The sequence below is a fragment of the Grus americana genome, chromosome 4 (assembly GCF_028858705.1).
Source record: "Grus americana isolate bGruAme1 chromosome 4, bGruAme1.mat, whole genome shotgun sequence".
Lineage (NCBI taxonomy): Eukaryota > Metazoa > Chordata > Aves > Gruiformes > Gruidae > Grus > Grus americana.
In genome coordinates this window covers 20,446,144-20,470,140 of record NC_072855.1, presented here as the reverse complement: position 1 = coordinate 20,470,140, position 23,997 = coordinate 20,446,144, and the positions used below count along the sequence as shown (strand labels likewise).

At 41.8% G+C, this 23,997-nt stretch overlaps 2 protein-coding genes across 4 annotated transcripts in view; one reads left to right on the top strand and one right to left on the bottom strand.

Annotated features, from left to right (window-relative positions):
- SEL1L3 (SEL1L family member 3) overlaps positions 1-23,997 on the top strand; it is a 58,531-nt gene that overhangs the window by 10,111 nt on the left and 24,423 nt on the right. The window contains exons 1-5 of one of the 2 annotated variants that reach the window (XM_054823976.1): positions 10,181-10,720; positions 14,961-15,528; positions 17,114-17,240; positions 20,039-20,160; positions 21,513-21,628. In XM_054823976.1, coding sequence (XP_054679951.1) covers positions 10,646-10,720; positions 14,961-15,528; positions 17,114-17,240; positions 20,039-20,160; positions 21,513-21,628 — 1,008 coding nt within the window. In that variant the 5' untranslated portion in view covers positions 10,181-10,645. Of the gene's footprint in view, positions 1-10,180; positions 10,721-14,960; positions 15,529-17,113; positions 17,241-20,038; positions 20,161-21,512; positions 21,629-23,997 lie in introns of those variants that run through there. The other variant, XM_054823977.1, reaches the window with a different exon arrangement.
- Positions 732-10,151, bottom strand: SMIM20 (small integral membrane protein 20). 2 transcript variants are annotated; one of them, XR_008576857.1, is made up of 4 exons: positions 9,749-10,151; positions 6,062-6,118; positions 5,620-5,806; positions 732-4,769 (listed from the first exon to the last, which is right to left on the bottom strand). XR_008576857.1 is itself a non-coding variant. In XM_054823988.1 (3 exons), the coding sequence occupies exons 1-3, from the start codon at positions 9,855-9,857 to the stop codon at positions 4,732-4,734; spliced, it is 204 nt and encodes a 67-aa protein (XP_054679963.1). In that variant the 5' UTR covers positions 9,858-9,920; the 3' UTR covers positions 732-4,731. The 2 variants fall into 2 exon arrangements, 1 of the variants encoding a protein (XP_054679963.1); XM_054823988.1 differs by lacking the exon at positions 5,620-5,806 and having other exon boundaries at positions 9,749-9,920.

Sequence of the window (23,997 nt, the reverse complement as noted above, 5' to 3'; positions counted from 1 at the left end):
CATACTCAGAGCATAATATTTCAGCAGTATAAAGTCCTGGGAAATTTCCGAAGTTGTTTCCTTTTGGAAAAGATTCTTCAAAACATTTTAAATTCTTGGAACCAAAATATCTGAGTCCTACAAAAATCCAGACCTGTTTTTCCAAACCATGAAGAAAACTTCTCAGAGAAGAACCAAAAATGTTTTCTACAGCATCAACCCCCCCCACCACCACCCCTGTATTTACCTTCATCATGCCTTGCGAGGAAGGGGAGTACTAGTATTGCTATTTTACAGACAGAACTGAAGCTCAAAGGCTAAATTACTTACTTGCTGCCAGACAAAAGTGTGGTGGAACAGGGAACTGAGACCACAACAATCCTAATTTCCAAGACAGTGTCTTAAACACTGCACCATTTTTCTTGCAAGGCCCACAAAGTCTGCACTATGCACAAATACACCTCGGATCATAGGCTTACATGTGAAAATGAAAGCTTTAATATGCTTTGACCTGCACTTTGGTTTTTGCTCTCTCCTGTTATACATTGTCCACATGGAAACAGTGTATATTCTGCAGCACTTTCTCAGAAGCTGGAAAATTATTTCCTTCCACTAGTAAACACACTATTTGGGCTGTGGCACCACAGAAAAAGTCAATGCAGCTTTGCATTTAGTGCTGTATCTGCATGTTAACATGAAGAAGGTCAGTAGGAGTGTACACAGTACTGAGAAAATGAGTGGTTAATTATTGCTAGACTGCAAGAACGGAAAATACATGATTTATTTTAGTTTAGAAAACTGCAAGTCATGAGAACTGCTTTTCCTGGACTGTTTTTTGTGGGAGGGCATATATACAGTAAAATTTTCACAATCAGTTGAGGCTATTCAATGTGCTTTGAGTATTACAGAAAAAACATTTTCCTTTCATCAGTGGGAACAATCTCAATAAGTACAATATTCAACAAGAAAAATCCCATTTTCTTGCTTGTGTATAATCTGACAACTTGGCAATATCTTTTGCCATATTTACTCCTCCCGAAGTGTTTGTGCTTGAGGGTTTCATTGCATCATCAACAGTCTATAATGCTTCAAAACTAAGCTGCGTTAGACCAAAATACCAGATTTGCTCTTCATGGCACAAGCTTTAATAATTTCAAAACTTATCACCATACAACAGCAGGTCTAAACTTAGTACAACCAGATCTTCCTGTTGGGATGTCAAAGCACAGTTTAAAGCTTTTCTCCAGTCCTCCAAAGGCTGAAGTTGTATTTGCTGTTCATATTCCAGCTAGAATAAATAAGCAAAATGCATTCATATTACAGAATAGATATTGTAATTGTTTTAAAAACATTCTAAGAAGGCATTTTTATCAAATGTTTTGTCCCAGCCTTTCTATCAGAACAATCAGAACAGGTGGACCAAAACTGCAAAAGGCAGACTAATCCCTCCCAAGTACTAATAATTATATAAAATTCTGCATAATTATAAACACATCTAACATCTTTGTGTGATTGTGTTGAAAAACAATAGTTGTTGCAGGCTACAAAAGTAGCAGAACCTCTTACTTTCAGAGCAAGATAAGGAAGGAGTTGTGGGGAGCACAATTTGTTATACTCAACTCCACCTGTTACTGGGTAGCTAGGAGAGGCTTATGTCCAGCGTCCACAAGCAGAACAAAGCATTGTCACAGACCCCAGGAAGCCAGCTGCAGGATTAGGACTTCCCACGTGAGTCTTGGGCGAGTCTCCAGGCAACTGGCAAATGCCAGAGCAATCCTAGAAAATTTCAGTGTAAATTCTGGAGAATTATTGCAGTATGTTCCTCGTTGACTTAACAGTTTTATCCAGATAGAATACCAAAGATTTGAAAAAGACATTCACTATCCTAACACTTAAAAGACATGGCCAATCAGCCCACTTTATTAGGTGGAACACAGCGAGTGAGAAGTGACGATCATTAAAACCAACGTACACCATTTTCAGAGTTTAGATTCACTTCAGTAGTGTTCAACAAATATGGACTGTTGCAACTTCTGTACATGCAATTACCAAACTTACCAAGCTTTTTTGCACTAGAATGCACTAGAGATCACAACCAACAGATATGTACAGTTCTATAAATGCTAAATAACTGAGTTCACGTACTCAAATGTTTTGCAATGTTTAAGTAATATGAGGGCAAAAGGCTCAGCACCTGCCAGCAACAACCACTGTTCTGAAACCATCTAATATGTTGGTAGACAAGATCCATACTCATCAAATTACTCAACTTCGCAAAGTAAATGAGTAGCAGAGATTGTCTTATCTCCTAACTCCAAACTAAGTAATTTAATATCCAGTCACATCATTTATCCTGAAAGAGTGGTTTAATAATTATTTCACACTACCAGGATGTATGTTTTTAAGCATGCGTCACCAAGTGACAGAAGCAGCATTATTGAACAACTCCCAGTTTCTCCTAAAACTCTTGGTTTTCCAGCTAGTCAGCTACAGATGGAGTATCTTTAAGCAATGCTGTAATTTCCACCGGAAAGGTATTTCAGATGAAACAACTTGGCTGAAACTGTCTGATGTATCAATATAACGTTTTGTTCAAGAACACAAAAAAGCAAGGCGCTCTTATTTCCGCAGTCTCATTGAACAAAGGTTTAAGTAATAAAAACCTTTGTTCTTCAATTTAATTGATTCTTCTTTTCCTAGCAAACACTGAATTAGCTTTGTCACACTGTTGCTCTGTGCTATGTAGTTAAACTTCTGTCAACAACCCTACAGTGAATGCGTACACTCACTCTGACTTCAGCCATTATGTGAGATCACCTGAGAACTCAAAGGAATCAAATATGGTCACATTTTCTCAGCAAGCAAACAAAAAAATTTGTAATGCTTACTGAGATAATAGAAAACTAAAAAAAAAAAACCAGAACTCAGAAGTGGAAGCCTGTGTCTGAGCAGGAAGGGAATGACAATGACAGGTAAAAAAGGAATAGCAAGTAACAGAATGGCAGTTTGGAAAAGAACACCGTAAACATCAAGTCTTTCATCTGTTTTCTTAATAACTGTGTGATGTCCGAAAAAAATAACAAACTATCATCTGCTAACTTCATAACACTCACTGCACATACATTCTTCATAACATATACGATCCTGCAATGGTCTTTAAAATGTTGTGTACCATAATGAAGTGCTAAAAATAAATCAAGATAGTACATTAAAGCTAAATGTACATGCTACACCTGTACTCAAAAACAATATTCCTTAGCTTATAGACTGTTTCTTTATTTTGAAATCTGGAAACACATAGTTTATTCAGAAGCTATTATTAAGACCGACATCCAGTTTGGGTAAAGATTTTCAGTAGGGGCAATCCTTTGCTTGCCTGTTCGAATGATCATTACGATCACCATGAAAAAGTGTTTTTTTATAAAGAGTATTTAAAGTATCTGCCTTTCTATTCCAACATTTCGTGTTAACCTCCTGTATCAGTTGTACCGGTCAAGGTTTTGGCAGCAAGGAAGGTGTGCTGCAGGAGTTGCCCCATGTCAGCCACAGACAGTTCCAGACAGCTCCACGAAGGACCCACTGCAGGACACAGCCCAGCCCAGCAGCCAAGTGGGTGACACCTTTGTGAAAACACCAACGAAGCAGAGGAATGAGGGGGGAAAAAAGTGAGGAACAGCAGTATGAACACCAAAGTCAGAAAAGAAGGAGGGGGAAGGAGGTGCACCGGAGCAGAGATTTCCCTGGAGCCCATGGAGAAGACCACGTTAGAGCAGATATTCACACCACAGCCTGGGGAGGAGCCCACACCAGAGCAGTTGGGTATTTCTTGAAGTAATTGCAGCTCATTAAGAGCCCATACAGGAGCAGGGGGAAAGTGTGAGAAGGAAGGAGCAGAGAAACTGTTATAAACTGACCGTAACCCTCATCCACCACTCAGGGGGACTAGGGAGGGGAGGAAATAGAGAACTCAGGAGTGAGGTTGATCCTGGAAAAAGGGAGGCAATGGGAAGGTGTTATTTTAATTTTTGTTTCTATCCAAATCTATTTTAATTGGCAATATACTACATTAATTTTCCCCAAGTTGAGTCTGTTTTGCCTGCAACAGTAACCGGTAAGCAATCTCCCTGTGTTTATCCAGACCCACGAGCTTTGTCATTCTATTTTCTCCTGCTGTCCTGTTGAGAAGCAGGAGTGAGAGAGTGGCTGGGTGGGCACCTGGCAGCTCACCAAGGTTAACCAGCCACAACTACAGCAAAACAAATGAAAAAAATACACATTGGTTTAAAAGGAAGAAATTTTAATGTACAGATTTACACTCACCATATTTTCTGCACTGATCTCTCTCAGTGTATATTTTATCATGTTTTCATAATAAAACCACAAAAAGTAATTCTCATACTAGGGAGGAAACTGCAGCGGTCTGCATGATTTATTCTATTCATAATTTATTCTACAAGTGTTTACAGATTAACCACAAAAATAATTCCTCTTCCCTTTTCTCAAGGAAATAAATATTTCACTTGTAAACTCAAGAGTCATTCAGCTCTCTAACAGCCTGTGCATCCTCTGTCAAAACTAGCATGTTTTTATCTCCTGGGATTCCAACCAGTAGCGTGTGTTGCTCCTCACGTGCCCACACAGCATGTTCAGAATTCTTCTCCGGCGACACCCAAAGACACACTTCAGTGAAAGGAGAAACAGCTGAAGATGTCCATCTTCAGTTTTGCCTTGCAATACACCCAGCTGGCAACATTACTTTCTTCCAAATGGATCAGACCACACTTTTAACCCTACAAATCAAATATGAGAATACCAGCAGTTCATAACTAGACTGTTGGAGAAAAAAAATAAAATTGGTCTGCTACTCTAGCCTTGTGTACAAAACAATGAAAACAATTTCTGCACTGAACTCACAACTCTGCTTAAGCTTGCAAAAATATTTAGAAAGACAACCTCATCTTGATCTTAAGCTTCAGATAATAGAAAAATCTATCACACCCATACGTAAGGTGTTCTAATATTGTTGGAACAACCATCTAGAATTGCACCTTGCACTTGAATTTGTCTAGATTACATTTTCAACTAGTGGATCTTGTAACTTCTCAGCAGCAGCAGCTAAGTTTAGATGAAAAAGTTACACTGAGGAGAACTGGTCATCAAGTACCTGCATCTTGGATAAATGAGCGAGTCCAGTCCTTTTTAATGTTTAATAAAAAGGCAGGTTTACCTGCCTTCTATTTCACAATACCCTTCCTACTCCTCTTCAGTATTTCACCACTTTCCTGGAAAGTAATTCCTGCACTGATGATTTAACTGATATTTGTACTAAGGACATGGCATTAACCCTATTTGGTTTTCCCTTGCTGCTGATGTTAGGCTTTTCTAAAAATAAGTTACCATTTAACATACTCCGATATGAACTGCTTCATCAAGACAAGCACTCTCATGTCTTTAAATGAGAAGTGCCAACCTTGCAAAATGACTAGCCAGTTCCATGAAACAATGAACTATCAAGGATGATCTGCCACACTTTAATTTTTATTGCTTTTCTACATCTTCTACTGACAACACCAGGCATCAAAAAAGCTATAGGCACTGCATTCCAAATTTTCCTTTATGTGTAGTAGATTTCTGCCTTACCTCTCCACCTGTGAAGCTGGAAGATACTGAGAAAGCGCTCATAAATTGTGTTTCAGCTGAGATGTAAAGCAGTATTCCACAAAACCAGGGTGCAACAGCGTGTTTTTTACAGCTAAATCTCTGCCCACCCATGGCTCGTTTGCTCTGAGCTGGCTCAGAAGTTAATTTCTGGTGTGGAAGCTGGCATCTATTTAAGAAAGTGTGAAGATAACAGAATCTCTAAAACTTAATTGGCCAGTTAAATCAATTTAAAACAAGTTTGATTAAATCCATAATTTTCAAGTGAAGAATTAGCCTGAAAAAATATTTTCATGGGAAGTTTATTTTTTATATATTATTTGAATGTATTCTTCACTGTATTTTTTAAATCCATATAAATATTCAGTTCTTACTTCAAGAAGGTCTTTGAAACAATCAATGCAAATACATGAATCAAGTATACCTGCAGGCTGAATATCCTCTTGAACAATACCAGCTCGGTTTATCGACTGTTCTTTCTCTGGAAAACAGAACAGAAAGGACACTACTAAAAAAAAATAAAATATACCAGACATCTTGACTGCACCCAATAAAATAATATTGCAGTAAAATTCTGGTGAGTATCCACCTACACAGTGCAAATGTAATTTCTCAGTGAAGTGTGAATACTAACAGCTAGGCTGATTTGAGAGATTACAAACAATAAGATAATCATCTTAAAGTAATGACTACTGTTTAATAAAAGATGCCAAAATACCTGCCATGATGTCATCACTTAAGGAATTACTAGTACTTTTAGGAGCTATCACTCATATGCTCAACATAAAACGCTTCAAAAGATTTATTCTTTCCAGAATCAGTGATCCCCATTTTCAGGCCCTGAAAAATCTTACATCTTATCACAAGCAGATTTCATGACAGCATCTACAAAATTACTGCTTGTAAACTTTGTGAAATTAAGTATTGGAGGGATATTGTCCATGCAATGGGCCTGTCTCCGGCTTTTCCATTTGAAAGATTCAACTACTTCCAAGAAGAGAAATGGACAAAACTATATTATTTCCCCTTATTAAATGCCCCTCCTTTTTTTTCCCTTCCAGTTAAGTGCTTTACTACTGTGGTACTGTGAAGCAGGACGTCAAAGCTCAGCCAGGAAAGCCTTTTGCCCATACACTGAACTTTTTAAGCCTTTAAAAAACTGTAGGGTGCACATACTCAGGGGAAACTCAGAACTAAGCTCACCTTAAACTAAAATATTTTAGCATCCTATCCCACTGAGAATGCACAGGCCCTACATGTTATTAGGCTCTTTAGGTACAAGCCTAATGCTACCAGAGGCTAGCGGGCACGTCACAATAATTGATTCTACTTGCAAAGGGGTGCAATCAGACTTATTCTAGGACATGGAGGAGAAAGATATTTAGTCTTACGTGGAGACTGAGATTGGAAGAGAGACAGAGACCAAATGGGAATCAGAGAGGTCTGGGAACACACTTGAGGTGAACAGAAAGAGCTGTTAAGTGGTCAGGCAAAGAAATGAGTGCAGAGAAGTAACAGATGAGAAATAAGGAGATAGGACACAGAACAGTCAATAGGGAGGCTGGGGCGGGGCCTGGAAACAACCTGGAAAACAGGTAAGCCAAAAAAAGGACAATGAGGAAGAGCCAATCTTGAGGAGAGGACAGCTACCTCACCCGATGGGGTAAGAGCTGACTCTCACAGTTCAGCAAAATCACGAGCTCTACTGTGAAAGTGCCCCAATATCAATCAAAATAGCAGCTGTCAACTCACTGTTTTAATTAATCCAAACAGAAGAGGTCTGTGCTGAAGACCTCAAAGTTTCAACACTGCCACTAAACCATGTGTTTTATATGAAGAAACAGTCTTTTTTTAAAGCTAGTTACAGACAGGAAAATATTAGAGACATCAAGGCCACAAACTGAAGTACTAAAATCCTATAAAATTATAGCACTTCTGTATGGAATTAAGTCAAATCCCTGCATGCATAATTTATGGTACATATTAACAGTTTGATTACATACAGTTTTTTTCAAGTGTCTTCCATTTTATTTGTTAAATTGCTAGGAACTCCTCTGAAGATGTGTGAGAATTATGCAGAAAAGTCTTCTTCCTGAACATATTTTGCCTCATTTGTGTAGCATTTGAGAGTTACACAAGAAAAACAAGATTGTAGAAAGAAAAAGCATTTCATGTTTACATAGTTGAACGTCACTCCAGAGAACTAAAATCCATTCTTGCCTTTTGCAGGATTACTATGTGATGCTAATCCAAACGTCTGACTGCAGACACACAGCCCCAAAACACAGAAATACAGAGTATTCACCATAGCTCAAGCCAATGGAAGATGTGAGCTTCTACAGAAGTTGTCACTGAGCTTACAAGACTGTACTCTGAAAAATCAAATCCTTTGTACCTCAAAGGTTAAAATACTTCCACTCAAATTCTATGGTCTTGTCTAAAGTATTATGACAACAAATGCTTGTGCTTCTCTCACACCGCAGCAATGAGCATCAAGAAAAGCACATAGGGAATTAATAAAGGTGTGATCTAAGGACAGTTTGAGCAGCATGCAGTAAGTAGTTTAGAATCAGGTATTAAATAGCAAAGTTAAGCATTTGCTAACTGTGCATCGCTCATCTCATGTGCTAAACAGAGATTAAAAAAAAAAAAAGTCCCTAACCTGCTGGGGAACATTTGCTCATGTAACTCACAAGAACAAAAGAGGACATTGTCCACTAGTTCTATTCTTTCCTTAATGCTGAGTCACACTTCTAATATTATATTTTTGGAAAGGGCGCCATAAGCAAAAACAGGTTAATAAGGTTTTTAAATGGGAACAGAGTAGCAAACCTATCTTTGTAGGCAGTTTCCAACTTCACAAACATAGCTTCCTTAGATAAAAACTTGCTTGCAAGTTAAATTTTACTTCAGCTTTGATGCAAGGCTAAAGTCCCGCCAAGATCAATAAATTTGTTGTCCTTTTCCTTTTTTTTTTCTTTCTAGAAATCTCTTAGGTTGTCTCAGTAGATTAATCACATGCATCTTCACATTATCACCAACAGCTTGCTTAGTTTTATAAAAGTTAAAGCAAGGGGATGAGGCTGGTTACACCAGAACTTTTCCCTGCTTCCTTTGGCCACAGTTAACAGAAGTTCAGGAGTAATGGGTGCTCCCCTACCCCTCCCGTGGCACAGAGCACCTGCCTAGAGCTGCTGAGGCTGCTCGAGAGCTCCCTGGTTACAGAGACTGGCACAGGCTTTTCCAGGTTTTCTGTGGTTTTGGCATGGAAGTGGGGTTTTCCTCAGCAGTCAGTTTCAGAGAAAACTCTGAGGCCAGCTTTAACAAATCATCGCAATGGGTAAAGAATCTGTTAGCATGTTTTAAGTTAAACTTTTCAATTATGGCTGGAAAACATAACTCAAACAACTTATAGAATCATAGAATAGCTTGGGTTGGAAGCGACCTTTAAAGGTCATCTAGTCCAACCCCCCTGCAATAAATAGGGCCATCTTCAACTAGATCAGGTTGCTCAGAACCCCATCCAGCCTGACCTTGAACGTTTCCAGGGATAGGGCATCTACCACCTCTCTGGGCAACCTGTTCCAGTGCCTCACCATAAAAAAACTTCTTCTTATACCTTGCCTGAATCTACCTTCTTTTAGTTTAAAGCCATTACCTCACATCCTATTGCAACAGGCCCTACTAAAAAGTCCCCATCTTTCTTACAAGCTCCCTTTAGGCACAGAAAGGCCACCATAAGATCTCCCTGGAGCCTTCTCTTCTCCAGGCTGAACAACCTCAACTCAGCCTATCTTCACAGGAGAGGTGCTCCAGCCCTCTGACCATAACCTCTTCAACTGCATCTAAATCCTCTTAATCACTTCAGAGAACAGCTGAAGTCCTTAATCACATGCTAGCCAATAACTTGAAACAAGACTAGTACGAGGGGTTTTTGGTTGGATTTTTCTTAAGTATCTCTTAGGCAGGCAGAAAGCCTCTCGGCATTACTCACCCAGCAGCAGCCCCCAGGCCCCGCAGCCCGGGCACGCCTGCGCTCCCACAGCCCGGCCGGGGCACAAACCCGCTCACAGCGCCCAAGCCGAGCCCCCCACCCCCCGCAGGGACTCACTGTACTCCTCCGGCAGCAGCAACGGCCGGAAGTAGATGGGGTAAAAGGCCGCCCCCACCACAGCCACGAAGCCGCCGAAAATACCGAGCGTGCGGGACAGCCCCGCCATCCCCGCGGGCGGCCACAACCCGGAAGCTTTGCGGTTCCCACTTCCGGCCTACACCGGAAGCGAAAGGTAATGCACCTGCGGACTCCGCCCCCTCCGGCCTGGCCCGGCAGGAGCGGCGCACAGCGCCCCCTTACGGGGCGGCGGGACACAGTCCGGTGCCGGCGCCCCCGGTGAGGCGGGCATGGTCCCGGTCCCGTTACACAGCCGCCGCGCTTCGCTGTGTCACCCCTGACCAGGCGAACGGCGGCACCTCCCGGGTCGCCCCGGCGCCCGCCGCGCACGGCAGCTGTGAGGAGACCCTGCCCCGCCTTACCGCCCTAAAGTCACCACACGGCCGCGCGTCGCCCGCCAGCGGGACCGGGGAGCTGCCCCGGGTGGGGGCCACGCTAGCAGGGCCGGGCCCGAGCGGGCAGCGCAGAGGGTGGGGACGGGGGCGGGGGGAGCCACTGCAGAGCCCCCGAGACACGCTGTCGCCGAGAGGGAGGAGGCGGCCCTGCGCTGGGGTGCCGCCGCTCCCGGGACGCCGCCCGGTGCCCGTTGTACTTAGGCTGCGCGGGGGCCTTGGAGGTGTCCCACAGCACGGCCGGGGGCTCGGCCCCCGGGTGCCGCCGGGCTCGGCCCCTCCGCACCTGCGGCGGCGGCGCGGGGCCAGGCGCGGCCCTGCCCTGCCCTGCCCGGGCGGCGGCCCCTCCTCCAGGAAGCCGGATCTGCCGCATCCTAGTCGGCGGGGCTGGCCGCGCACTCCGGGCCGTGCTGGGCAGCGCCGCCGCCGCCGCCTTCGCGGCAGCATGCGGCCCCCGGCTGAGCCCCCCGCCGTGCCCCGCCGCTGCCGCCCCCTTCTGTTGTTCCTCCTCCTCTTCACGGTGAGTGGCGGCCGGCCCTGCACCTGCCCCGGGGCCGCGGCACTGTCCGCCGTTGCGGCGAAAGATGGTGGCCGCGGCGAGGGCCCGGACCGAGCTACGGCCCCTGGATGAGCGCTGACCCCCGCGGGCGGGAGCTGCCCGGCACCCTGCGGATTCACCGGGCCGGTGCGGGGCTGCAGGTTGTAAGCGCGGGGCGGAGAGGGAGGCGCAGCCCCCGGGAGGGTGCCGGAGCGGGGTGCGCGGGGGGCCGCGGCCGCCCGGTCTGGGTTCGGGCCCGGGATCGCTCTGGCCCGCTGGCCGAGCCCGGGGCCGCCGCTGGGAGCCAGCCCGGCCTTTGTCCGGCCTGCCCCGGCTGCCCTCTCTCCAGCCCCCGGGGTTACGCTGCCTTCTCGAGCCAGCGAACGTCAGGTCGTTAGATCAAGCTTTCCGACCTAGATGACGTTAAATTTCTGGGTTTGGAAGAAGGGGGCTGCCTTTGACATCCACTTGTAGATGCACGTGTGACTATGGTGCTGCACTGGCTTATGGAGACAACTGCATTTTAGGGGCATCTGATAAAGTGCTGTTTCCTCTTCTGTGCTGCTAAGCGCAAACTCTGTTTAAATCTTTGTATGCCTGTACAATATTGATGCTGATTGGGAGCAGATCGATGCACATTTTGGCGTGTCTCCTTTTCACACATCTTAAAATCTAGCATGACGTGGCAGGTGTTCACAGGTAAAGGACGACGGTTATCTTCAGACTTTGTGCAAACAGGTGCAGTTTCATAGGGTTATGTGGAATTTCCGCAGAGGTAAACTCAGCGAGGGTCCTGCTGAGATCTTGTTCCAGTGAGTGAAAGAACAGTTTCTCATCATTTCTCTAATACTACGCTGCTGAAAATTTTCACTTTCCTACCAATTGTTGTGATTGTCTCCCACAGTGATTTTTATCCCAACATCTGATGGCACAACTTGGGCTAACTCCTTCGCATTCAGCAGGTTTTAAGGAAAAGATCAAGTTTTTGTGGCTAAGTTGCCCCACACAACAAAACCTCTGTCTTGTTGAACTCTGCCTCCTTTATGGTAACATTTTGAATCCAGCATAGCTGGCCTCTTTACTATACTGGGAAACTTTTATATTTAAATCTCATAATCACACTCATTGTGTAATCCTTTCATCCATGCTCTCTGTAGTCAGAGATTATGCACAATTAACTCTGCCTTGTCTGAGATAACGGAGAGGGAAGAGCTACGGTTCCTCACCAAGTGGAAACATTTAGGTAATACACACGTTATGCAGTGCGCTGGAGAGCACTGTGTAGAAGCAACCAAGTGGTAAGAGACTCAGCCGTGCTCTGGAAGAGTTTACTGTTCAGTGGTCTCTGCCACGGCTGCATCGGCGTGGGGCTGCTCAAGGGTCTTTGCACTGTGCTCCTTTCTGGATGAGCCTCCTGAAGGGTTTGTTAGGGGTGATGTAGCAGCAGACCCAAACGTGCTTCATGCATTTTTGCAGCGCGTGTCTCAACTAATACCCAGGCACTAAAGAACACAAAGAAAAGTTTCTTGAGTAACTCTGTGGGAGCCATTTAGCCGAACAGGCACTAAGGGAGAGGCAGTAAGGCAGCATGGGTGAAGCTACCCTTATGCATCAGCAGTACATTGTGCTTAAGTGCTCTAGGGACATCATGGAGTTTGTTCTACAAGGAACTGGCTTTGGGTTACTGAGCTTACTGCCTTGGGATCCCCACCACAAAACTTCTGCCATTCACTGGAAGCTGGGTGGCCACATTCATACGCTGCTGCATCTTTGGTAACGAACTGTGCCAGACCCAAGCTGTCTTGGTCAGCTCCTGTATCTCTGTGTTGGATAAACCCCTGAGAAAATTGAGAGCTGGCTGTGTGTGTTTTGACAGTAAATGTGTGTATGTGGTAAACGCACAGTGATACCACAATGCTTTGTAGTGTCTACCCGGTAGACTTGTACATTTTGTGATAATGACATGGCATAACTTTCATAATATATTACCATCTTCCTCATGACACAGCCCTCATATCACAAAGATTAAGCTGTTTAGAAGTGTTCTTTATTGTAAGAAATATGAATGATAATCATCAAGTAGAAGAGGTTTAGAATAATTTGTGGTTGCTGCTACATGCTTTTAATGCTTTTGGAGTTCCTATAACCAAAGAAGAATTATGTAGATGTGAAAGAATAGTATCTTTGTCAAGTCAGGCTCTGAAAGATACTCAAATTAGTATTAAAATTAAGGTTCTCTCATCAACTTTTATATGAGTGTTTGTGCATGTGTGTTATTACACAATATGGTGGTAACTTTTTCAATGGACATCACCTTCCTATTGCTGTTCCTTTTTTAGCCCCTTCAGTACACATCATTGTTACAATATCCAGTTTATAGCATGGGAAACGAGGCAGAGAGGAAGGCTGTCACTCTCAAGAGACTATCTATTCTAGAAAGCCTAGATTGTGGAGTGTGTGTTGTGGAGTGTTTTGCATTTTATAGCATTTTATTTGTTCAAAGTGTATATCTAGGTGCTTACACATGTGTTTATCAGTGTTCAGCATGACTGCACATCTGGCTTCCAGTGTATCTCGTTGGACACAAGAAGATAAACAGTATGTGGTTGTTCTTGTGGAAAGTGGTTTAAGTGACAAGTTCAGAAAGACCTAGGAACACTAAATAAATCTAGTTATCTAGAGATACCCAGCTGCTAGCAATATCCAGCTTTCTCATCCAAAAGTTCCCTCATTCAATTATGTCTTCCAGCTTCTGCCTTAAATAAAGTCAAGGTCTTGGAGTCAATAGTCTTTCTGCACAGTTGTGTTCCACTTGCAACCCTAGAGCTCTTTTGTGCCTTTAAGGAGGCAGGGATCCAGGGGGAGGAAACAGCATTTGACCACATAGTTAAATCCAAAATCCTCATCTATAGGAGCAAGGAAGTACTATAGGTAAACTTAGTTGTGACTTTTCGTAATATTTAAACATTCACAGGTTTTGCTGGCTTGATGTTTTTTCAGTGTAGCTCTCAAGGCATGTCAACATATTCTTAAGAAATAAAAAGCATAGTTTATCATTAGGGACTTTTACTGATTCTGATGTTGGATCATGGACAAGGTCTTGTCCTCCGAATGAATGACACAGAATTCTGATAATTAGAAGTGTACTAATGAGTTGGCCAAAGCTTTTAAATATTTTGGGAATGACAGTGAAAAAGCCATCAATCCAAGGTAGATATCCAAGATAAATTTCAGTTCCATTTGTTTAAGCTTAGCAAAGTTAAAAGTCACCCAAGACAGATCTTCTCATTTTAAGCAATCTTAATGACCAGCTTCCCTGGTAATCCTAAGTGACAATTCTGAATATTTTAGACGGATCAGGGGACCTGGCAGAAGTGCCGTGCTGGTGGCTGGCCCTCTGAGCTGAGTAGCCCTCAGGATCCTTGGCAGTGCATCAAGCCGGACGCTGACTGCGGAGCAGAAAGAAAAGCAACTGTTTGAAACCTTAGAGACAAGAACTTCAGCATGGAACATAATCCTGGTGTATGCCCAAGCACTCACTCTTGAAGCACATGCTAATGTGCGTAGCTATGGAGAGCAAAAACTAAGCTAAAGCTGCCTGGTGGTCTTGCTGCTCAGATTTTTAAGTCTGTCTTCAGGACAGGAATGTTTCTGTAATAAGCTCCTAAACATTTGGTGAACAGGAATTCATTCTCAGGAAACCATTGTGAGCTGCCTTAGTTGTTATTCTGCTCTTGAGGTACCTGCATAAGAGGTAACAACCTTAGCTAACTTTAAAAAGATAGAGAAACATCAGGATGTGGCAGCACAAGTGAAGAGCAACATGACGAATAAATACTGGTACATTTTAGTATGTACTCTTTAGGCCTGATCCTAGGAGCATGTGTAAATAGCATGACGTATAAGTCAGTATCTTAGACCGGATTCCACTTACGGAAGGGCTGAAGGATACACCCTGTAAATACAGTTTGTTTGTAGACGCATGTGTAACTTTGAGAAATTGATTGATGTAGGGAAGTTGTTACCATTAAAACCTTGATGGTGGCTCTTCAGTAATCCACATTTACTTGCTGTGTGAAAGAATCCAAGTATTTCAGAGTTTGAGTATGGTATATAAACCTTCTGCTTGTGCAGTGTTCTGTTACTGCTGTGAGTATAGTAGTAATCACTTAAACTTAGATTCTCTAGTTAACGTGTTTTGTGGTTTTGGGTTTTTTTCCAGAATTTTGTGCCATCCTTTGGAAAGGAGACATTACGGACAACGGCAGTTACTCCACAGTTTGAACAAAACATGGATTCTGTAGACTTCATTCATTTGAACATTTTAGAAAAGAAAGTTCTTAACAATTCTGAAGTTTCAGTTCAGTATTTATGTTCTAAGCCTTGTATCATCAACTTGGAAGCAGTAGCTTCCTCTGAATTCAGGACTGGTGTACCAGTCTATAGAAGGAGATGGAAGGATGAGAAAAACCTTTATGTTAACAGAACTCGACAAGTACATTTGAAATTTCCAAGCATCATGGTTTACAGAGATGATTATATCATCAGAAACTCAATAATAGTGCACAGTGTGATATTATATGCATGGATTAGTCATAAATCAGTTAGCAGCTATGATGTTGAGCAGAGTGAAGACTACCAGGATGCAGTTGCCAAGAATTACACTTTTTTAGAAGCAGTTCCACCTTTTGAACGCCCGTATAAGGACCACAAAGTTTGTCTTCAGTGGGGTGCTGACTATTTGTGGATGCTCCAGGCAAACAGGATACCTCAGTGCCCTCATGAAAGTGGTAGGTGTAATGTCACTTTTTTTCCCAAGGAAACTAATGGGACCCAAATAACATCTTTCATAGGCTGTTAGAAAGTGTGTAACTGTAGTAAATAGTAAATGTTATGTAGAATGATTTACTTGGCCAACACTGTTGAATATGTAAGCTTCATAACTGTGGGGTTAGAGTTGCAAATGACTGAAGTCATCATGTCCTTCAGAGCTGGCTTGTTTCATCACAGCCAGCCCGGAGATTTGTAGCAGCATGGCCTTGTATTTTCTAAGTGTATTCAAACAACTTTATTTAAAACCCACTGATGTCAATGGACGTCATTCCTTTGTCTTCAGAGATAGTTGTTCAGTCCCTTATTGCATTATTTCAGGGTCAGTCCTGCAGTTCTTACATAATTCGCACACAGGTAGTCTACTTTTGCTTAAGATGATGGCCACACACTCAGAAACCTATTTTTAAGTCTTTATAGTGCAATAAACTATGTAGTACTTTTTTCTTTTTTTGGCCCAGAGTCATTATAGACAAGCACTTTTTTATTTAAAACTATTACTTTTTAAAACAAAAGTGTCTTGCCCAACTGTATAAATTACTGAAACTCACAACTCTGCTTTCTAGATTTTCTCAGAGTTCTGGAGTTTTTTTCTGTCTGCCTATCTCTGGCTTTGCACCTGCTGACAATTCTTTCTGTCCTCAATATATACTCAAAGCAGAACCTAAAAGCAAAACAGTTATTTGCTTCTAAAGGATTCTTTCCTAGAAAATCCCATAATGGTATTTGTGTAATTTATTTTCACTACCTTGGCATGTAAATGCACTGAAGACAAACAGGGAAGCAATGATGTTGCTGCTGTCGGGGGCTTTCTGAAATACTTGTTGGAGACAGAGCATGTGATCTCTGACAACGCTGTGAATCATCTTATGCGTTATCTAATTATACTATAGATGAAAACAGTATAACAAGAAATAGGAGGAAATAACATTTTATTCAAATTTATTTTTTAAAATAACCTTGTAACAAATTGCTTGGGGTTTGGGCGATTTTTTTGTTGTTGTTTTGGGGGCTTTTCTAGGAAAGCTGATGATACGTAATGGCCTTGATCTTTTTCCTGTTTTTTAGCAGGGACAGCATTATCAGATTTATTACAAGATTATGCATATCAGTTAAGAACAGAATTAGTATCTATCCGTACATACAGTATAAACTGGAGAGTTGAAAATGGAGAGCAAGTCTAAGAGCTGTGGAGTAATCTCATGTAGGCATAACCAAAGATAGGATGAGTTTTAAACGAGTAACATAAATGAAGATTTCTTCCTTACTAACTGGTCCTTTAAGTTTCTTAGATTTAAATGAGTCTCTCTCTGCTTCTAATACCAGCTGGAAGTGGACTCTGTTTCACTTTCCTGTGGGTTATACGGTCCGAGATGTTAATGTGTTTAATAACAGCGAACGAACTTGTATTTAAGGACTTACTGAAGATTTGTGTTAATTTTTAATCTGTCATATGATTCAAATGTTTGACTGTACAACTGTGAACTAATTAATTAGTTATCAATGTTTGTTTTCTGGCAGATTAAGAAAGATTGTATTTTACAGATGGTGTCCAGATTCTCAACTTCATATATGCTTCCAGTGGGGAGAAAACAGGAATCGTGAAGAAATTTGAACAATTTGAAAACAGAGAACTTGAGACAGTCAGACAACATCAGATTGATTATCCCATGTAAGTATAGGCAAATAATTGAAGGAGGCTGTAATTGGTTATTGAAGGCTATAGAATATACTTAAACTCTTAGGCTATACCACAAATTAAAGCAATACTGCCTACTAAGTTGAGATAAGTCTCAAAAGGAAAATAGTTAGCAATTCCTTCTGTTGTCTAATTTCAGTTTTGGAGAGGATTAAGCTGAACCTGGGAAAGATGCTTATAGTAAGTGTTAGTGCAGTGCTGTGTAAAAGACCAATATTAGGTGTAACTGTGCTACTTAGGTACAGTTAGGAGGGTAAGTTCGCTGTTACGTGCTGTCATTATCAGACTGCTGTCTTAGGACTGGCTTGAGGTTTTCCGCATTACAGAGAGATCTGCATTTCAAGCATCATTTGCAGACCAAGTGCAGAGTAGGGTTTCTTGCAAGGGCCAGCAGTGTGGAGCAGCTTTTTTCCTATAAATTCACGCTCTGGTTTATTTTGCAGCTGACAAACCCTCAGTGATAGAGTCCCCTGCCTAGATAGTCTCCCAGCTTGAGCTTATACTATTTCCTTCCACCATCCCTGTGTAAACTCCTGGTTGGAGAGGAGTAAAACCCATTAGCCCCTGCACGGCATTCAGTTACAGAGGAATCACTCTGGGAAGATCATCCTTCTGTATTCTTCTCCCCCTTCCTGAAGCTGTCACAACTCTTCACACAGTCATATTTTGCAACTTTAGAGGAAAAAGTATAGAGATACGTAAATTTATCTCCCTTCCACCAGATGCTGTTACCCCAATAACATTATTACAGAAATAGGAAATGATCACAGAAAATGGAATTTGCCTGCTGGTTTGTGTTTGGCCTGTGACCACAAGAAAAGTACCAAAGACGACTTGCCATGTAATGTAGGTTGCATGCAAATTACTGCCCCTCAAACTCTGAAGTCATAAGTAGAGAGCAATTTTTAGCTCCTGGCCTCTTCAGGACAGGTGACAGCCTGGTCTGTAGAGCCTGCTGCCCTTTGCTCACCAGCACGGTTGCATTCTGCTTCTGGCATTGAGTCACTGGAGGTCTGGTTGAGAATATATGGCATGAAATTATGCAGCGCTCTACCTGCTCCACACAGTTCCACCCTCTCTTGCCTTCGGATGGTGTCTCCAGTGTTAACATAAAGCATTGCCTGTGTGTTGCGGTTACATGACAGCCTGGGGTAACTGTTAAGAAGAGGAAGAGAGTTTTCCTTCAGCTCCCCATATGTGAGTAGTGGTTCCCTACAGAAACAGATCTAACTGAAGTTACTCGTTTGATGTCAGTCGGGGATTTGTAAAGAAAGAGGACTGGAGATAGACAACTGTCATTTGAGGCTGTGGACAGCCTGCAGCAAGGATAGGCTGGGACTGTAAGGGAATACTCATGCTGTATGGCATTCTGCAGCAATGGGGGATGTGAGATGAGTCAGCATTGTCCCAAACTCTGTCCCAAGGAGTTTGTCCAGAACAGTTATGTGCTCAGACTGGCAATCAAGGATTAAATGGAGCCTGCAGCTTTTAAGTTTGTTATATTGCCAGAAATGAAAAATTAAGAGTGATATATAAGCATAAGCAGTATTTCTGGAAGCAGGGTGTTTGGCTGTAGGTCATCATGGTCAATTTACAAGTGATTGTGATTTACGAACCCTTCTGCCTCATCCAGGTACCACCTGTGGAAGATGCGGTATTATTAGCTATTTAAGGTGTAGACTCTGTTGGGGAAAACTTCACAACTTGCATTTTTTTATATTGTTTTTTAAGCAGGAGAGCAGGTGTTAGGCTTTCAAACCTCCATTGGTTTAGGAAAAGATACAAGGTACTGTATGTTTAGCAACTTCTTGAGAGAGAAACAAGGCAAGCTGACCCAATTCTAAAATATTATAAACCAATATTTCATTTTTTTCTTAATTATGGAAAGACACAAACCGAATAATATGTCCTTCTAAAATTCACTAAGAAAAGAGAACTTCTTTATCAGAGATGATGATAATCTTAATGCTTTGCTGGGTTGTACATTGGAGGTGCGGTTTTCAAAGGCATTCAGCTGTAGAGATGTTATGGAAATAAGTGGTCAAGTTCCTTTTAACAGCACAGAGACAGATTTAGTCTGGCTCAGAGGAACTCCTTAGAATTAGATACTGCGGTATAATTCTGCTTTTAGTACCTCAGCCAGCTTTGTACAGAAATTTCTTAGTAGATGGAATTGTCAGGTCTTTGGGTTTTTATTTTGCACTGCTCCATAGTTTGCACAGACTCCACCTTTATTTGTCCTGTGATAGCTCTGTGACAGCTATTCATACATATCTGTGCTACCTAGAGGCTGGATTCATTTTTAACTGCTTCTCCCAAGCACATTTTCACAGTTGGCATTTAGTATAGAGGACACAGCTTAATTTTTACTGGCTTCCACAATCAAGGTTACAAGACCATGCATTTGGGGATTTTGTCCTGTGGCCTGCATGTGGGAGATTGGCTCCAAGTTGTCTCAGTTGTCTTTTCAGTTCCCCATTGATGTGGGATCTGGCAGTAGCTCTGACCCAGCATTCTGGAGTTGATTCAAATAATACCCCCTTCTGCTCCTCTCATGTCGGTACCACAAAAGTGCAGTTAAAAGGAGATCACAGATCCAAGAGTCTGAAGTGCTGTTGCTCTGAAGGTTTTCACTGCAGAGGATGTGTTCTGTTCTAAAGATTACATGTGTGAAACACATTTGCTAAATTAAAGTGAAATGCATGCTTTTCAAATTATATAGGGAGATTTCTCATCAGGAGTGAATTTTTTGTTTATTTTTGCTCATGCAGGTTCACCATTTCAATCTGGCTATATTTACTCCATCACTGTGAAAAGGATCTGTGTGGTATACTCTATTTTATTGATCCGAAAGAAATGTATAGTACTCCTGCTGTATTTCTAAATGAAGAAGGTAAGGGATATTATTACTGGCCTTCAGAAGAGCTCTAATATAGTCTTTATAGATCTATGCCTAGGAATAACATTTATAAATATATCATCAGACCTATTTTGTGAGATTGATCCCTTGCAAAATGCCTCCTTTTGACTACAGTGTCTCAATAGGAAAGTAGCTACTAAGGTAAAATGGAGAAGCAGTTGCATAGCTTCTAGTCTTGGCTAACTTAAATATCTGCTTTGTCAGAATAGACTGAATCTTACAGGTCAGGAACATTCACTGGGATTAAACAGTCTTATCTCAATGAACGACCTTTGTTATTATTACTGAAGTATTATTTTGATACTGTTCTCAATTCTTATATACATACTACATGAAAATTTGAAATAGCCTCAGAAAAAGTCCATGTGATTTCAAGGTCTTGCCTTTATTGCAGTGTTCAAGAAGCACAGTCTATTTCCCTGATCCAAAAAAGGTTGAGAGGTAGCACTGTCTTAGTTTAGCAACACTTGCAGTAGAGGAACATTCCTGCCAGAAGACAGCTCTTCAGCCTCTGACAGAGAAAGAAATTCAGCAGCTGGGGGCTGGCTGGCAGGCTCACAGAGGAAGTAAGTGTGCAGAGTTTTAAAAGCACACACCTGGCTTTCTCATAAGACATTACATTTTTTCCCCTTCTTTGCAAGTTTAACAACTACTTTTTTCCTGTTTGTTATTTTTGCTGTCTTGTAACCAATCTATTATAAACTGAGTGCTTTTCTTTGAAGAACAAACAAAAATAGCAGCTCAGCTGGAAGTCATCGGCTTGATAGGAGATTTGCTTGGAGAGGTTTTAGGACCAGTTTTATTCTCAGTGTTACACTAGGTTATCATAATAGCCTGTACTGGTCTTAAGAGCTCAGACCATGAGTCTAGCTTCTGCAGGTCCAAGTAGTGGAGGGCAGAGTCATCTTGTACTTGATCATTGCACTCTTGTGTGCTAGCAGTTGAGTATTGAGTAGGTACCATTGTCTGCTGTTCCCGTCTGCTGTTTGCTGCAAGTCATGTCTGCTTTTTGGTGTTTGAGATCAACTGTGGCACCCCGCCTGTTTGCCTTAGGTTTAGCCTGTGTTTATCCCTCAAACAGTTGGGTTTGAGTCTGTGGTTTCATGTCGGAGCCTGGGCATTAGCATCTGAGATATGTAACTGAAATGGGGAGCACGTTTCCCTGGGATTCTGTGAGAGCTGATGTATGGCTTAGCGAGTGCCCGCATCTCTGTTGGTGATGAAGACGACAGTATCACTGTGAATAATACATTAAAGAAGCTCATTCTTAATGTTGATGTTTCTGTGGTGTTTATTTCCTTTTTCTTCCTTTGTTGCTTTGTCAGGTTATGTGCATGTTCAGATGCACCTCATGAGAGGAGATGACCTTGCAGTGAAAACTAGCTTCAGCCTTCCTCTGAAGCAGTGGTTTCGACTGGATCTCTCTTTCAAGGGTGGACAGGTATGCATGCTACTGAATTACAGGATCAAGGCTGAGATTTTTCTAATTTGATTACGCTTCTGACAAACCCTGTAGTAGCTGAGGCTTAGAGAAGTACTGTAATTTGTACATGCTCATGTAGCAAAAGAATGAAAACTCTAACACTAGCAATTGTCCGGGGATGTTCTGACCATCCGACTTTGGTAAATCAACTTAGATGCTTAAGATAAGAGCCTAGAATTACTGTCTGTTCAGTGGCTATCTTGGCACACGGTTGCTCTCCCGAGACTGCTGACTACAGGCAACCAGGACTCCTGGCCTAGATACCTTATCCAGATACTTTAAATTACATGGTGTGAATAGCTCTGAGGGACTTTGCACTTGGAGGCTTAGGCATTTTTACCATTCAGATACGAAAATGTAAGTGTCTGAGCTTCTGTACAGTAGCATGCCTCTTGCCTAGATGTATTAGCTAACAGTGCAGTTTCCAAGTTTTGCATATTTGACAAAGTAGCATGAGATTGACTGCCATTAAAAGACAAAAAAATATTGCAGTATCCCTCTACAGTAAATAAAATACATAATTTGCATTTTAACAAATCACAATTGTTTTTTTACAAAACCTTCCAAAAGTAGCTCTGAAAATGCAGATTCCCAGCCCAACTTCTTGTCTGAACCTCCAGCTATTAAGATATTAGGGTGTGAAAATAATCAAAAACCTTCTATTTCTCAACTTCTTTTGCCTTGAAAATGGTTGAATAGATTACATTCTGAATTGTAAAAAATAATTGCTAGTTAATGACAGGAACAACTAAGCAAATTTGAAGTATGAGGTAAATGACTGATAAAGCTGAAACAATGCTGTAGTGAGAGAGCAATGTACAGGCTAAACTACAGCTGTTCCTTTTGCACCCCACCTTTTTTTAAGTATGTAACTGATGAGCAGATTGATTGCTTCACTAGAAAATCAGGTAGAAACATATATTTACTTTTAATATATGTTTTTAAATATATTGTTGAAAGGAACAGTGAAAAAAGTGTTTTATAGAATGAGAACTGTCTTTTCCTGCTTTTTAAAATTGTCGTTATATTTTAAATTCATGGGAAAGGGAAGAGCCTGTGGATTTTGAAGCTCAGCTTCAGATGCACATGTGACAGTTACTGTCAATATTGACACAGGGTATATCAGTCTTGACTTGTTGGAAATTTGAGGATTGCTTGTACGATTGGATTAAGAAAAAATATTCTTCCATCAGAGAGCAGAGTGAATTTATTCAGCTGTGAGATAAAACCTGTGGTCGTTAAATTTCCACTTCTGGACAAAATAAGGGAGCCATGAAGAGTTTAATAAGCACTCTTGGGGAAAAAAGAGGAAGTAGGACCCAACTTAAGAACATTTCAGTACTTAGAGCCATTCTCTGGAACAGATAAAACTGTGGTTCAGTTCCATCTTACTGACATGTCTTCCTGTCGTAAGTTTTTTAGATGCTGCTATCCTCAAAAGGTACAAAAGAATCTCCTTATTTAGGCACTTCATCTTATGAGGAGCGGCTGAGGGAACTGGGGTTGTTTAGCCTGGAGAAAAGGAGGCTGAGGGGAGACCTTCTCAGCTCTCTACAACTACCCGAAAGGAGGTTGTAGCGAGGTGGGCGTTGGTCTCTTCTCCCAAGTAACAAGTGATAGGACAAGAGGAAATGGCCTCAAGTTGTGCCAGGGGAGGTTTAGATTGGATATCAAAAATTTTCTTCAACAAAAGAGTTGTCAAGCACTGGAACAGGCTGCCCAGGGAAGTGGTTGAGTCACCATCCCTGGAGGTATTTAAAAGACGTGTAGATGTGGTGCTTAGGGACGTGGTTTAGTGGTGGACTTGGCAGTGCTACGTTAACAGTTGGACTTGATGATCTTAAAGGTCTTTTCCAACGTAGGTGATTCTATGATTATTTCACTTCCATTGATTTAGATACATTTAGTCCAGCACGATCTGAGACAAAATACATAAATTAGGGAGGTTGGTAAATTGAAGCGTTGAGAAATTAAGAGCCAGATTTTAAGAGCATCTGAAGATGGTCTTAAAAATACCTAGTCACTTGAGAAAATTTTGCAGGGTTGTTTTGTGAGTCCTTGGGCAACTTTTTACAATACCAACATGTATGAAAATCTTACCTTGTCTTCCTTTTCGGGCATCTGAATTCCTTTAACCATTCTGGCACTGAAAGTCTACTGAAAGTACTTCTCCTGTAGAAGTAGGAGTCGAACCCAGATTTTTTTAATTCATGGCCTGTTCCATTAGCTTTATGGTCGTTCTTCACCTGTGAGCTACAATTTCTTGAGGAGATCAATATTATCTTCCTTTAGCATCTCTGCTATATAACAGCAAAGCAGCCTCTCAC

Bases quoted from the DNA above. Each gene is read 5' to 3' on its own strand.
- SMIM20 (XM_054823988.1), bottom strand. From the start codon at position 9,857: ATGGCGGGGCTGTCCCGCACGCTCGGTATTTTCGGCGGCTTCGTGGCT. The intron at 6,119-9,748 runs GTGAGTCCCTGC...TCTGTTTTCCAG, and splicing joins GCTGCTGCCGGAGGAGTACA to AGAAAGAACAGTCGATAAAC. The intron at 4,770-6,061 runs GTATACTTGATT...TTTGATTTGTAG, and splicing joins AGAGGATATTCAGCCTGCAG to GGTTAAAAGTGTGGTCTGAT.